Raw genomic sequence first — 16,738 nt, forward strand, 5'->3', positions numbered from 1 at the left:
GTTAGAGAGTAGGCATTCAACCAGCATTACTGCCCCTGATCATCAGTCAATATAGTCTATTTGAGATGCATATAAATGGACATCATTCAAAGAACAGATCAGCTTGGCTTTCATAGAGTCCCTACAGTGTGGAAACAGACCATTCAGCCAATCAACACTGAGCTTCTGGACAGCATCCCACCCAGACCCACCTATTCCATTAATTTTGCGTTTCCCATTGCTAATCCACCTAGCCTGTACACACCTGGACACTAAGGGCAATTTAGCAATTTAACCTGCACAATTTTGGACTGTGGTAAAAAAAACGGAAGTGGAATCAAACCCAGGTCCCTGGTGCTGTGAGGCAGCAGTGCTAACCAGTGGCTCAGTGGTTAGCACTGTTGCCTCACAGCGCCAGGGACCCAGGTTCGATTCCAACCTTGGGTGACTGTCTGTGTGGAGTTTGCACATTCTCCCAGTGTCTGCGTGGGTTTCCTCCGGGTGCTCCGGTTTCCTCCCACAGTCCAAAGATGTGCAGGTGAATTGGCCATGCTAAAGTGCCCATAGTGTTAGGTCCATTAGTCAAAGGAAAACGGGTCTGGGTGGGTTACTCTTCGGAGGGTCTGTGTGGGCTTGTTGGGCCGAAGGGCCTGTTTTCACACTGTAGGGAATCTAATCTAATCAATCACCATGCTGCCCTGTGATACACTGTGGTCAAAGAGCCCATCATGAAAACTGGGCGACTGACAAAAAGGATACTATGGAACCATATCCTGGCAGAATAAAGTTATGAAACAATAACAACAATTTATATGGCGCTTTTAATGTAATAAAATAACTGCAGCTCTTCACAAGAACATTATTAAGCAAGTAATGGGTGAGCAAAAACTTAGTAGGTTTAAGTAGAGTGACCTGATTGAGGTTTATAAAATAATGATGGGTTTTGGATAGGAGAAATAGATAAGGTCTTTTCCCTGGAGTGGGGGAGTCCAGAACTAGACAGCATAGGTTCAGGGTGAGGGGAAAAGATATAAAAGGGACCTAAGGAGCAACGTTTTCACGCAGAGGGTGGGGTGTGTATGGAATGAGCTGCTAGAGAAAGTGATGGAGGCTGGTACAATTACAGTATTTAAAAGGCATCTGGATGGGTATATGAATAGGAAGGGTTTGGAAGGATGTGGGCCAGGTGCTGGCAGGTGGGATTAGATTAGGTTGTGATATCTGGTCAGCAAGGACACGTTGGACTGAAGGATCTGTTTCCATGCTATGCATCTCTATTACTCTAAATACTGTCTGTGAGGAAGACAGAAAGGTTTAGGGAGACAACCCAATGCTCTTAGCCCAGGCAGCTGACGGCATGGCTGCCTATGATGGAGCAAATTAATCAGTATACACCAGAGGTGGAGACATCTCAAAGGACTTTGATTGGAGAAGATTACAGAGATAGGGATAAAGTCATGGACATGTTTGAAAACATGGATCAGAATTTTGAAAAGCAAGATGAGAGCAAGTGGAAGGGTAGCACACTTACAGATCTTAGTTGAACAGGACTTACTGCAAGTTAGGACATAAAGATTATAGTGTAGATGAACTCCAATTTATGGGAGGTACAAGTGGGGTTGGCCAAGATGCAGGTCAAGTGTTAGAGCCTGGAGATAACAAAGGCATAGACAAGGAACAAGCAGTGATAGAACTTATTATATTTAATTACATGAGAGCCAATTACAATGTGGGTGAGAAAAGACTTGATCCAATTAAACTAGAATCTTTAAATCCCCTTAGATACAGTGGCAGTGCCTGAGAACTGGAATGCTGTAAACATTACATGCTTGTTCAAAAAAGGATGCAGAGGATAGTCCAGCAACTACAGGCCAGTAAGATTAATGCTGGTGATGGGAAAGCCTTTCAAAACAATGACCTGAAACACATTCACCAGTTACTTCGACAAATGTGGATTCATTAAGGAAATCCAGCACTGTTGAGGGCAATGTGGTTAATGTGGTGTATGTACTACATAATAGATATAGTAGCCTCTTGACAGGCCTCAGCAAAGTTGAGGGAAGATTAGTAGAATGGATGGACACATGGCAGATGAAAAATAATGCAGAGAAGTCTGAAGTGATTTATTTTGGAAGCAAGAACAAGAGAAGACAATATGACTTTTTTTTAGATTAGAATCAGTGTGGAAACAGGCCCTTCGGCCCAACCAGTCCACACTTACCCTCCAAAGAGTAACCCACCCAGACCCATTTCCCTCTGACTAATGCACCTAACACTATAGCAATTTAGCATGGCCAATTCACCTGACCCACACATCTTTGGATTGTGGGAGGAAACCAGAGCACTCGGAGGAAACCCATGCAGACATGGGGAGAATGTGCAAACTCCACACAGACAGTCGCCCAAGGCTGGAATTGAACCTGGGTCCCTGGTGCTGTGAGGCAGCAGTGCTAACCACTGACCCACCGTGCCACCCCAAATAAATAGCACAATTCTAAAAAAAGGGGTGCAAGCACAGAGGGGTCTGGGTGTATATTGTGCTTAAATAATTGAAAGTGGCTGAGAAAACAGCTACTAAGGCCAGTAAGGATCCTTTGCTTTATAGAGAGGCGAGGAGTAAAAAAACAAGGAAGTTATAGGGATGAGTCCTCTGATTCGCAGCTAAGTGTGATGGCAAGTGCGTTTCCTGTGTCCACTGTAGCCCGGGACAAATTTTTTCAAATGAATCTTTCACATCATTAATTAAGCAACCAAGCTGTTGGGTGCATTTCTCAAGGAATCATGCAACCAGACAGGTGCAAGCACTTGTCACTGCCAGAGCTTTCTGGCTTCCATTTCTCTGGAGTCATGTTTAAAACCCAGCTGCACATCACTTTAGATTATGCAAGCCAGGAATTGGTACTCACACTGCAGTTCTCAACTCTTCAAATATTGTAGACGAAATATAAGCTGGCTCCCGACTGCATGGATAGGGATCTGGAGGGGTTAGTGGATGGGATGGTGAAGAGGAGGGGAGATCTTTTGCAAGTTGATCAAAGGAGTCCACGCAAACAAACTGAGCCAACCGGGATTGAGATTGCAGCACAGGCAGTGGGGCATCCTGCATTTAAAAGGAACTCACAACAGTACCATATGAAGGTCAATGATCTCCTATACTTCTCTACGGAAGTGTCACCATCATCTCTCAGCTCCTTTACACCCACGAGGTCGCACTCACTCTGACTCTGCCACTCGCTAAGGCTGGTGGACTACAATCCTCAGTATTGCACGTATCATGTTCACTCAATGGCTCTCAATCACCTCATTTTCGCAAACAACTAAACCTTCCTTGCCCTGCACATCTCAGTCACTCACTGGGGCACTTCATCCTTTCACCTGTTCAAGTATTACAAATACATTAAGGACAAAAGGGTAACCAGGGAGAGAATAGGGCCCCTCAAAGATCAGCAAGGTGGCCTTTGTGTGGAGCCGCAGAAAATGGAGGAAATACTAAATGAGTATATTGCATCAGTATTTACTGTGGAAAAGGATATGGAAGATATAGACTGTACGGAAATAGATGGTGACATCTTGCAAAATGTCCATATTACAGAGGAGGAAGTGCTGGATGTCTTGAAATGAGTAAAGGTGGATAAATCCCCAGGACCTGATCAGGTGTAACCTAGAACTCTGTGGGAAGCTAGAGAAGTGATTGCTGGGCCTCTTGCTGAGATATTTGTATCATCGATAGTCACTGGTGAGGTGCCAGAAGACTGGAAGTTGGCAAACATGGTGACACTGTTTAAGAAGGGTGGTAAGGACAAGCCAGTGAACTATAGAACAGTGAGCCTGATGTCAGTGGTGGGCAAGTTGTGGGAGGGAATCCTGAGGGACAGGATGTACACGTATTTGGAAAGGCAAGGACTGATTAGGGATAGTCAACATGGCTTTGTGTGTGGAAAATCATGTCTCACAAACTTGATTGAGGTTTTTGAGAAGTAACAAAGAGGATTGATGAGGGCAGAGCAGTAGATGTAATCTATATGTTCTTCAGTAAGGCGTTCGACAAGGTTTCCCATGAGAGACTGATTAGCAAGGTTAGATCTCATGGAATACAGGGAGAACTAGCCATTTGGATACAGAACTGGCTCAAAGGTAGAAGACAGAGGGTGGTGGTGGAGGGTTGTTTTTCAGACTGGAGGCCTGTGACCAGTGGAGTGCCACAAGGATTGGTGCTGGGTCCTCTACTTTTTGTCATTTACATAAATGATTTGGATGCGAGCATAACAGGTACAGTTAGTAAGTTTGCAGATGGCACCAAAATTGGAGGTGTAGTGGATAGCGAAGAGGGATCTTGACCAGATGGTTCAATGGGCTGAGAAGTGGCAGATGGAATTTAATTCAGATAAATGCGAGGTGCTGCATTTTGGGAAAGCAAATCTTAGCAGGACTTATACACTTGATGGTAAGATCATGGGAGTGTTGCTGAACAAAGAGACCTCGGAGTGCAGGTTCGTAGCTCCTTGAAAGTGGAGTCGCAGGTAGATAGGATAGTGAAGAAGGTGTTTGGTATGCTTTCTTTTATTGGTCAGAGTATTGAGTACAGGAGTTGGGAGGTCATGTTGCGGCTGTACAGGACATTGGTTAGGCCACTGTTGGAATATTGCATGCAATTCTGGTCTCCTTCCTATCGGAAAGATGCTGTGAAACTTGAAAGGGTTCAGAAAAGATTTACAAGGATGTTGCCAGGGTTCGAGGATTTGAGCTATACGGAGAGGCTGAACAGACTGGGGCTGTTTTCACTGGAGCGTCGGAGGCTGAGGGGTGAGCTTATAGAGGTTTACAAAATTATGAGGGGCATAGATAGGGTACATAGGCAAAGTCTTTTCCCTGGGGTCGGGGAGTCCAGAACTAGAGGGCATAGGTTTAGGGTGAGAGGGGCAAGATATGTAAGAGACCTCAGGGGCAACGTTTTCACGCAGAGGGTGGTACGTGTATGGAATGAGCTGCCAGAGGAAGTGGTGGAGGCTGGTATAATTGCAACATTTAAGAGGCATTTGGATGGGTATATGAATAGGAAGGGTTTGAAGGGATATGGGTTGGGTGCTGGCAGGTGGGACTAGGTTGGGTTGGGATAGCTGGTCGGCATGGACGGGTTGGACCGAAGGGTCTGTTTCCGTGCTGTACATCTCTATAACTCTATAACACCTCCATCATCCATTTCATCATACTCATTCCATGATTGATGCAAAAAAGGGCTAATATACCCAGCACCCAGTCTGACCTACCTATAACCCCTTGGACTGTCTGAACATGTTCTGCAGGACTGACCATGGCCAAACCCTTGCAATGCATTTCGCCAAATCTCTTGACTGACTGTGGCAGTAACCTCTGACTGTAGTCCCTCTTCACCTTTCTGACTTTCACACATTACTATTTACAATCATTATATCATAGTCATATAGCAAGAAACAGAGTCTTCAGCCCACGTCTCCATGCCGAACTAGTTTCCTCAACTGAACTAGTCCCATTTGCTTGTGTTTGGCACATAACCCTCTGTAACTTTCCTATCCATGTGCCCATCCAAATGTCTTTTAAATGTTGTAATTGTACTCCTCTCTACCATTTCTTTTGGCAACTCGTTCCATATAAGCACCACTCTCTGTGTGAAAAGGTTATCCTTCAGGTCTCTTTTAAATCTTTCCCCTCTCACTGTAAATCTATGCCCTCCTTTTTTGGATTCTGCTACCCTAGGGAAAAGACCTTGGCTGTTCACCTTAACTATGCTCCTCATGATTTTATAAACCACTATAAGGTCACTCCTCAGCTTCCTCCACTCCAGGGAAAGAAATCCCAGTCTGTCCATCCTCTCCTTACACCTCAAACCCTCCAGTCTCAGTAACATCCTTGTAAATCGTTTTTGCACCCTTTTCAATGTAATGATATCCTTCCTTTAGCAGCGTGACCAGAAGAATTATACTTAGTACTCCAAATGTGACTCACCAATGTGACTCTTATACTCAATGCTCTGACCAATTAAGGCAAATGTGCCAAATGCCTTCTTCACCACCCTGTCTGTCTGTGACAACACTTTCAAAGAACTATGTACTGTACCACTAGGTCTCTCTGTTCAACAACATTCCCCAGGGCCCTACGATTAACTATGCAAGTTCTGTCCTAGCTTTTCTTATCAAATTACAACACCTCACATTTATTTAAATTAAACTCCATCTGCCATTCCTCAGCTTACTGATCCAATAATAAAAAAAGACATTTTTTGTTCTCATTCTGGACTTTACACTCTGTGTTCCCCTCCAACAACTTACCCAATGCTGACGTCAGGCTCACCAGTCTGCAGTTCTCTGGCTTTTCTGTGTAGCCTTTCTTAAATAATGGCACAACATTAGCCACCCTCCAGTCTTCCAGCACCTCATTTGTGCCTGTCGATGATTCAGATATCTCTGCTGGGGCCCTACAATTTCTTCCCCAGCTTCCCACAACATCCTGGGGTACATTTGATCAAATCCTGGGAAGTTATTTATCTTTATGCATTTTAATACTTATAGCATCTCTTCTTCTACAATATGGACTATTTTCAGGACATCACAATTTATTTCCCAAAGTTCCCTCACTTCCATGTCTTTCTCCACAGTAAATACTGATGCAAAATATTTGTTTAGGATCTCAACCATCTCTTGTGGTTTCACACATAGTTGACTTCATTGATCTTTAAGGGGCCCTATTCTCTCCCTAGTTACTCTTTTGTCCTTAATATACTTGTAGAATCTCTTTGGTTTCTCCTTAACCTCATCTGCCAAAACTATCTCATATCCCCTTTCTGCCCTTCTGATTTCCCTCTTAAGTCCTCTTAAGGTGGGCAGCACAGTGGCTCAGTGGTTAGCACTGCTGTCTCACAGCGCTAGGGACCCGGGTTCAATTCCAGCCTCAGGCGACTGTCTGTGTGGAGTTTGCACATTCTCCCAGTGTCTGCATGGGTTTCCTCTAGGTGCTCCAGTTTCCTCCACAATCTAAAGATGTGCAGGTTAGGTGAATTGGCCATGCTAAATTGGCCACAATGCTCAGGGATGTGTAGGTTAGGTGCATTAGTCCGGGACCCAGGAACTGGGACCTTGGAATGTCCTTTTCTGGATCAACATTTAGTTTTGAAATGTAGAGTAATAGCGTAGGGAAATGTGTTTGGGGTACTCTTTGGAGGGTTGAGGTGGACTTGTTGGGCCGAAGGGCCTGTTTCCACACTGTAGGGATTCTATTCTATGAAGTCTACTTCTATACTCCTCAATGGATTCACTTTATCCTAGCTGTCTATACCTGACATATGCCTACTCCTTTCTCTTGACAGAGCCTCCATATCTCTGGTCATCCAGTGTTTCCTACTCCTGCTGGCCTTGTTTTTCAAATGAACAAGAACTACCCAAGAACATTTGATAGTGATCAGGAACTGGGACCTTGGAATGTCCTTTTCTGGATCAACATTTAGTTTTGAAAGAGCCTCAGCCAGTATCTCTGCCCATCAGGTACAAGGTTTTTGTTCCTGGTGTGGACCAGGGCTCAGACTGTAGGGTGGATGATCAAACTGATCACAGCCATTCCAGAGTGGTCCAGAATGCCATTCTCAAGAGAAAGGTGATAGTAATTAGAGATAGCATTATTAAGGGAATAGATATGGTTCTCTGCAGCAAAAACACAGTGTGCCAAAGGCTGTGTTACCTACCTGGTGTCAAGGTTCAGGACATCTCTTCTGGGCTCTTTTGACCGGAAGGAGAAAGATCTAGTTGTTGTGGTCCACATAGGTACCAATGACATATGTAAGACTGGGAAAGAGGTTCTACTGAGAGATTATGAGCAGCTCAGGGTTAAATTAAAAAGCAGAATCACAAAGTACTAATTTCCAGATTATTACCTGAGCCACATGCAAATTGTCACAGGGTAAATAAGATTAGAGAGGTAAATGCGTGGCTAAAAGACTGGTGTGGGAGAAATAAGCTCTGACTCATAGGCACTGGCACCAGTCTGGGGAGTGAGCTGTTCCACTGGGGCAGCCTTCGTTTGAAACACAGTAGGACTAGTATCCTGGTGGATCATATAATAAGGGTTGTAGATAGGGCTCCAAACTAATTAGTGGGTTGGACATGGGGATTGGTTAAGGCTGCTCAACTGGAGGGAAGTTTAAACAATGATAGAGCAGAAGTGCAGGATGTTGATGGGGTGACTGATAAAGTGTGACAAAAAGGATGGGAAGTATTTAGAACAAAGAAAAAACAAAGAACAAAGAAAATTTATAGCCCAGGAACAGGCCCTTCAGCCCTCCAAGCCTGAGCCGATCCAAATGTACTGTCTAAACCTGTCGCCCAATTCCTCAGCATTTGTATCTCTCTGCTCCCCACCTACTCATGTATCTGTCCAGATGTATCTTAAATGAATCTACCGTGCCTGCTTCTACCACCTCTGCTGGCAACGTTCCAAATGCCCACCACCCTCTGTGTGAAGTACTTGCCGCGTGTATCCCCCTTAAACTTCCCACCTCTCACCTTGAAAGAGTGACCTCTCGTTACTGAATCCTTCACCCTGGGAAAAAGCTTATCTCTATCCACCCTGTCTATACCCTTCATGATTTTGCAAACCTCAATCAGGTCCCCCCTCAATCTCCTTTTTTCTAATGAAAATAAACCTAACCTACTCAACCTCTCTTCATAGTGAGCACCTTCCATACCAGGCAACATCCTCATAAACCTTCTCTGTACCCTCTCCAAAGCATCCACATCCTTTTGGTAATATGGCGACCAGAACTGTACACAGTATTCTAAATGCGGCCAAACCAATGTCTTGTACAATTTCAATATGACCTGCCAGCTCTTATACTCAATACCCCGTCCGATGAAGGCAAGCATACCATATGCCTTCTTGACCACTCTATCCACCTGTGCAGCAACCTTCAGGGTACAATGGACCTGCACTCCCAGATCTCTCTGCCCATCAATTTTTCCCAAGGCTCTTCCGATCATTGTATAATTCGCTCTAGAATTAGTCTTGCCTAAATGCATCACCTCACATTTGCCTGGATTGAACTCCATCTGCCATGTTTCTGCCCAACTCTCCAGTCTATCTATATCCTCCTGTATTTTCTAACAGTCCCTTATGCTTTCTGCTACTCCACCAATCTTCGTGTCATCTGCAAACTTGCTGATCATACCAACAGTGCCCGCTTCCAGATCATTTATGTATATTACAAACAACAGTGGCCCCAACACTGACCCCTGTGGAACACCACTGGTCACCTTTCTCCATTTCAAGAACCTCCCTTCAACTACTACTCTCTGTCTCCTGTTGCTCAACCAGTTGTTTATCCACCTAGCTCGAACACCCTACACACCATGTGACTTCACTTTCTCCATTAGTCTACCATGGGGAACCTTGTCAAACACCTTACTAAAGTCCATGTATATGACATCAACAGCCCTTCCTTCATCTATCAACTTGGTCACTTCCTCGAAGAACTCTATTAAGTTGATAAGGCACGATCTCCCTCACACAAAACCATGTTGCCTATCACTGATAAGCTCATTCTTTTCTAAATATAAATAGTTTCTTTTCCCTCAGTACCTTGTCCAGCAACTTTCCCACCACTGACGTCAAGCTCACTGGTCTGTAGTTACCTGGAATATCCCTACTACCCTTCTTGTACAGGGGTACAACATGAGCAACCCTCCAGTTCTCTGGCACCTCATCTGTGTTTAAGGATGCCACAAAGATATCTGTCAGGGTCCCAGCTATTTCCTCTCTTGCCTCCCTCAGCAACCTGGGATAGATCCCATCCGGTCCTGGGGATTTGTCCACCTTAATTACCTCTAGCCTACCCAACACATCTTTCCTACTTATGCCAACGTGATCCAGACTAATCAAACTTTTATGTCTAATCTCAACATTCATCATGTTCTCTCCTCAGTGGACACTGATGCAAAGTAATGATTCCGAATTTCACCCATTCTCTCAGGTTCAACACACAGCCTTCCTTCGTTATCTTTTAGTGGACAAATCCTGTCTCTAGTTACCCACTTGCTTCTTATATAAGAATGAAATGCTTTGAGATTCTCCTTAATTCTGCTCGCTAAAGCTATTTCATGATCCTTTTAGCCCGCTTGATTCCTTGTTTAAGATTTGTCCTACTCTTCCGATATTCCTCCAGGGCATGTTCTGTTCTTAGCTGCCTGGACCTTATGTACGCTTCCCTTTTCCTCTTGGCTAGTTGTACAATTTCTCCTGTCATCCACTGTTCATGAATCTTGCCTTTCCTATCCTTTGCTTTCAATGGGACATGCCTATCCTGCACTATCTTTAACCTATCTTTGAAAGCCTCCCACATCTCAAATGTTGACTTCCCTTAAAATAGCTGTATCCAATCCAATATGCGCAGGAGTGTAGCAGGACTTAGGACCAGAATAAGGTATAATAGTAAAACGTTAAAGCTTAAGGTTCTTTATCTGAAAGGATGCAGTATATGTAACAAGGTAGAGGAGTTGACAACACAAATAGACCTACGTGAATATAGGAACAGGAGTAGGCCATTCAGCCCCTTGAACCTGTTCCACCATTCAATGAGATCATGGTATGAGATGTGGCTGAAATCCATCTCCTGCCTTTGGCTGACATACCTTCATACCTTTGTTTAACAAAAAATTATCGATTTCAGATTTAAAATTAACAACTGATCCAGCATCCTCTGCCATTTGCGAAAGAGAGTTCCAAACATTGACACCCTGTGTGTGTGGAATTGCTTCCTAAAATCTCTCCTGAACGACCTCGCTCTAATTCTCAGACTATGCCTCATAGTTTCAGAATCTCCAACCACTGGAAATAGTTTATCTTTATCTACTTTGTCTTTACCTGTTAAGATGTAGTGGTGCCAGTGTTGGACAAGGTCAAAAGTCACATGACACGAGGTTATAATCCGACGGATTTATTTGAAAACACAAGCTTTTGGTGCGCTGCTCCTTCATCAGGTGTTAGTGAAAGACATAAAATTTATATGGAAAAGATCAAAGGGTCATACAACTCATGCACTGAATTGCTCTGATCAGCTGAAAATTTTCAAGATGTTCAGTTACCCCATTCTTGATTATAGACTGAAGAATTTCCCCACCACAGTGATTTGTAATTCATCTGAAGCACATGCCGTGTGTTTGCTGCCTAGGCTGCTCATACATATTAGAGCTCTGACATTGATGTAGCCTGATGTTGTACAGTGGCGTATCGAACCTGTGTCTGACTGATCACTGCTGCCCACCTCTCCCATTCTAAAAAGCAAACTAAACCGCAGAGACTGGCCACCTTTAATTCAGTGCTAAAGTCAGCAAGTATTAAGAAAGAATGCTAAGAGCTATAGGATGGGTATGTCCATGTCTAAAACATCCTGCGCTGATCAATGAAATGTACAGCTACATAGGTGTCTGTAGGCTCCACAAGGCCTGAGTTAGGTGTCAGAATTAGTCTGAGAGCAGGCATGATGTTGTGGTGAGGCTGGTAGCATGCTGATGTAGAGTTGCGTAGTTAAAGGGTCAAGCAGGATGGTGGCCATGGAGCATGCATGGGTGCTGTCCAGAAATTTGGGAAATTAGAGATAATTTCGTTCATAATGTTGAGAATCTGATTTTTTTCATTCTTGCTTATTTTGTCACCATACTCACCATGATTTAGACCACTAACAGGTTTTGGGTGGGGGAATTCGCTCACTGCTAAATTTTATAAAACTCTGCTTTGGCCTCAGCTGGAGCAATGGGACTAATTCTGGGGCACTGCACAAAAGGAGATAGTTCTGGGGATGAGTAACTTCAGATGCAAAGATGGGCAGGAGAATCCGGAGACAAGAAGGTTGCAAGATGTGCAAGTAGCAAAATCATAAGGGGTCTGCGAAGCAGATGGAGATAGATTGTTACCATTGTCGAAGATTCGAGAATCAATGACAGGGATTTAAAGTGCTTGACAAATGAACCAGAGGTGGTAAGAGAAAAAACCTTTAGGTAGTGAATTGTTAAAAACTGGAATTCCCTGCCTGAGAGTATGATGGGGGCAGATTCTGTAACCTGAAGAGAAATGGTAGAATGGATTTGAATATCCTTTATTAGGTTCGATCACGTGGTATCCAGGAAGAACTAGCCAATTGGATACAAAATTGGCTTAACAATAGCAGACAGATAGTGATTGTGGAGGGTTGTTACTCAGACTGGAGGCCTGTGACCAGCGGTGTGCCACAAGAATCGGCGTTGGGTCACTGTTGTTCATCATTTATATCAATGCTTTGGATGAGAATATAGCAGGCATGGTTAGTAAGTTTGCAGATGCCACCGAAATTGGTAGTGTAGTGGACGGTGAAGGTTATCTCAGAGCACAACAGGAATTTGATCAACTGGGCCAGTGGGCCGAGAAATGGCAGGTAGAGTTTAATTTAAAAGAAATGTGAGGTGTTGCATTTTGGTAAGACAAAACAGGGCAGGACTTACACAGTTAATGGTAGGGCCCTGGGGATGGTTGTCAAACAGAGAGAACTGGGAATGATAGTTCCTTCACAGATAGACATGGTGGTAAAGAAGGTATTTGACATGTTTACCTTCATCGGTCAGAGCACTGAGTACAAGAGTTGGGATGTCATGTTATGGCTGTACAAATGATGGTAAGGCCACGTTTGGAGTAATGCATACAATTATGGTTACCCTACTATAGAAAGGATATCATTACACTAGAAAGGGCGCAAAAATGATTTACAAGGATGTTACTGAGACTGGAAAGTTTAAGTTATAAGGAGAGGTTGGAGAGACTGGGACTTTATTTTCCCTGGAGTGTAAGACATTGAGGAGTGACCTTATAGAGGTTTATAAAATCAGGAGGAACATAGAGAAGGTGAATAGTCAAGGTTTTTCCCCCAGAGTAGGAGAGTCCAGTACTAAAGAACATAGGTTGAAGGTGCAAGGGGAAAGATTTTAAAAGGATCTGAGGAGTAACCTTTTTCATCCAGAGGGTTGTGTGTATATGGAATGAACTGCCAGAGGAAGTGACAAAGGAAAGTACAATTATAACATTTAAAAAACATTTGGACAAGATACATGGATAGGAAAGGTTTAGAGGGATATGGATCAAATGCAAGGAAATGGGACTCATTCAGATTAGGAAACCTGGTATCCATGGACGAATTGGGTCAAAGGGCCTGAATCCAGGCTGTAGGACTCTGTGGCTTGCAGAATAAGAGGGAAAAGGTTGGGCAATGGGACAAGCTGAGTTGTTATCACAGAGAGATGCCATGGACAAAATTGTCAGTGCTATAAATGACCAATAACTGTATGTACCTGAACTCGAAAACCTCATCAAAGAGCGGGTTGAGGTCATTATCTATGCGTCTAGTTGTTTTGTTCTCTACCAGTGGAAAGATGTGTTTGGGTTCCAGCGTCAGTTCCACAAAAGGATCACTAGTACCTGCACAAGGAGAGATAGGATGGGAATGAGGAAGAGATTCAGAAAGTGTAATGAGACAAAAACACATCTCCTCAGCCAGTAACACCACTTTCTTTCTTACCATTGGAATCCAGTGGCATGAGATTAACAGCATTTAGGATTTCCACATGGAGCCTTTTCCCTTCAGTGTCGTAGCAGACTTTTATAGTCACGGCACCATACTTGGAATAGTCATCAGCAGTCTTAAACAAAAAAGTGGAGGTGTCATTAGGGAGAAATGCATATTTAATTCTTTTTGTTATTCAACGGAAGGAACAATAAAGAAGGGAAAAAAATCTTTTATACAGCACCATTCTTAGGATTTTAGAAAATTCATTTATGGGATTCAAAGTTTGTGAGAAGATTTGTAGCTCGGGTGCTCGTTGTTGTGGTTCTGTTCGCCGAGCTGGGAATTTGTGTTGCAGACGTTTCGTCCCCTGTCTAGGTGACATCCTCAGTGCTTGGGAGCCTCCTGTGAAGCGCTTCTGTGATCTTTCCTCCGGCATTTGTAGTGGTTTGAATCTACCGCTTCCGGTTGTCAGTTCCAGCTGTCCGCTGCAGTGGTCAGTATATTGGGACCAGGTCGATGTGCTTATTGATTGAATCTGTGGATGAGTGCCATGCCTCTAGGAATTCCCTGGCTGTTCTCTGTTTGGCTTGTCCTATAATAGTAGTGTTGTCCCAGTCGAATTCATGTTGCTTGTCATCTGCGTGTGTGGCTACTAAGGATAGCTGGTCGTGTCGTTTCGTGGCTAGTTGGTGTTCATGGATGCGGATCGTTAGCTGTCTTCCTGTTTGTCCTATGTAGTGTTTTGTGCAGTCCTTGCATGGGATTTTGTATACTACATTGGTTTTGCTCATGCTGGGTATCGGGTCCTTCATTCTGGTGAGTTGTTATCTGAGAGTGGCTGGTGGTTTGTGTGCTGATATGAGTCCTAGTGGTTGCAGTAGTCTGGCTGTCAGTTCGGAAATGCTCTTGATGTATGGTAGTGTGGCTAGTTCTTTGGGTTGCGGCATGTCCTCGTTCCGTTGTCTTTCCCTTAGGCATCTGTTGATGAAATTGCGCGGGTATCCGTTTTTGGCGAATACATTGTATAGGTGTTCTTCCTCTTTTTGCAGTCTGGTGTACTGCAGTATGTTGTGGCCCTTTTGAATAGTGTCTTGATGCAACTTCTTTTGTGTGTGTTGGGCTGGTTGCTTTCGTAGGTTAGGACTCAGTTTGTGTGTGTGGCTTTCCTGTATACCTTTGTGGTGAATTCTCCGTTCGGTGTTCTCTGTACCATCACGTCTAGGAATGGGAGTTGGTTGGCCTTTTCTTCCTCTCTAGTGAATCGGATTCCTGTGAGTGTGGCGTTGATGATTACAAAGGTTTGTACCTTTGTAATCATTAAAAACACAGAAATAGAGAACACATACCGGATCATCAACGCCACACTCACAGGAATCCGATTCACTAGAGAGGAAGAAAAGGCCAACCAACTCCCATTCCTAGACGTGATGGTACAGAGAACACCGAACGGAGAATTCACCACAAAGGTATACAGGAAAGCCACACACACAGACTGAGTCCTAACCTACGAAAGCAACCAGCCCAACACACACAAAAGAAGTTGCATCAAGACATTATTCAAAAGGGCCACAACACACTGCAGCACACCAGAACTGCAAAAAGAGGAAGAAGAACACCTATACAATGTATTCGCCAAAAACGGATACCCGCGCAATTTCATCAACAGATGCCTAAGGGAAAGACAAAGGAACGAGGACATGCCGCAACCCAAAGAACTAGCCACACTACCATACATCAAGAGCATTTCCGAACTGACAGCCAGACTACTGCGACCACTAGGACTCATATCAGCACACAAACCAACAGCCACTCTCAGATAACAACTCACCAGAACGAAGGACCCGATACCCAGCATGAGCAAAACCAATGTAGTGTACAGCAAGGACTGCACAAAACACTACATAGGACAAACAGGAAGACAGCTAACAATCCGCATCCATGAACACCAACTAGCCACGAAACGACATGATCAGCTATCCTTAGTAGCCACACACGCAGATGACAAGCAACATGAATTCGACTGGGACAACACTACTATTATAGGACAAGCCAAACAGAGAACAGCCAGGGAATTCCTAGAGGCATGGCACTCATCCACAGATTCAATCAATAAGCACATCGACCTGGTCCCAATATACTGACCACTGCAGCGGACAGCTGGAACTGACAACCGGAAGCGGTAGATTCAAACCACTACAAATGCCGGAGGAAAGATCACAGAAGCGCTTCACAGGAGGCTCCCAAGAACTGAGGATGTCACCTAGACAGGGGACAAAACGTCTGCAACACAAATTCCCAGCTCGGCGAACAGAACCATCATTTATGGGATGTGGGCATCGCAGGCTAGGCCACCATTTATTTCCCATCTCTAATTGCTCAGAGGGCAGTTAAGAGTCAAACAAATTGCTGTGGGTCTAGAGTCACATGTAGACTAGATAGGGATGGCAATTTCCTTCCCAAAAGGAAATTAGTGAACCAGATGGGGTTTTCCAACAATTGACAACGGACTCTTGGTCATGATTAGACACTTAATTTCAGATTTTTATTGAATTCAAAGTCCACCATTTGCCATGCTGGGACTTGAACCTGCATCCACAGAACATTTCCTGGATTACCAGTCCAGACATAAAAAACACTAGGCCATTCCGTCCCCATAATGTCCCAAAGTGCTTCACAGAAAATTAATTATGTTTGAATATACCATTATAAAATAAAGGAAGTGGGGCAGCCAATTTGTGCACAGTGAGTACTCACCAACTGCAATCAAGGATAGATAAATGTTAACCACAATATCAGGAATACTTCCTTCATTTTTCAATGAGGTATACTTTATAATGACAGATCAAATGGATCTCAGTTTAGTAGTACACCAGAATGTCAATCTGGAAAATGTTCCATGTACCTGGAGTGAGATTTGACCATGGAAGTTTCAGAGGAAATTCAGTACTGCATCAAACAGCACCAGAACATCTGCTATCCCTTGAGTTCATTCAATTTCACAGAGCCTTAAAGGTTTACAACACAGAAAAGAGCCCTTAGGCCCATCGGGAGTGCACTAGTCAAAAACAACCACCTAACTATTCTAATATTTTCCAGCACTTGGCCCTTAGCCTTGTGTACTTTGGCATCACAAGTGCACATCTAAATACTTCTTAATGTTGTGAGGGTTTCTGCCTGTACCACCCTTACAGGTAGTGATTACAGATTCCA

The 16,738-nt window shown here is 43.9% G+C and overlaps 1 protein-coding gene across 4 annotated transcripts in view; it reads right to left on the reverse strand.

Moving 5' to 3' along the window:
• Positions 1-16,738, reverse strand: part of unc13d (unc-13 homolog D (C. elegans)) — a 198,255-nt gene that overhangs the window by 8,584 nt on the left and 172,933 nt on the right. For all 4 annotated transcript variants that reach the window (XM_088000394.1, XM_088000396.1, XM_088000395.1 and 1 more), the window contains 2 exons: positions 13,541-13,661; positions 13,314-13,440 (listed from right to left, as the gene is read on the reverse strand). In XM_088000394.1, coding sequence (XP_087856520.1) covers positions 13,314-13,440; positions 13,541-13,661 — 248 coding nt within the window. The remainder of the gene's footprint in view (positions 1-13,313; positions 13,441-13,540; positions 13,662-16,738) is intronic.

The sequence above is a fragment of the Chiloscyllium plagiosum genome, unplaced genomic scaffold (genome assembly GCF_037043375.1).
Source record: "Chiloscyllium plagiosum isolate Xiang-an unplaced genomic scaffold, Cpla_swu_hap1 HiC_scaffold_25, whole genome shotgun sequence".
Classification (NCBI taxonomy): Eukaryota; Metazoa; Chordata; class Chondrichthyes; order Orectolobiformes; family Hemiscylliidae; genus Chiloscyllium; species Chiloscyllium plagiosum.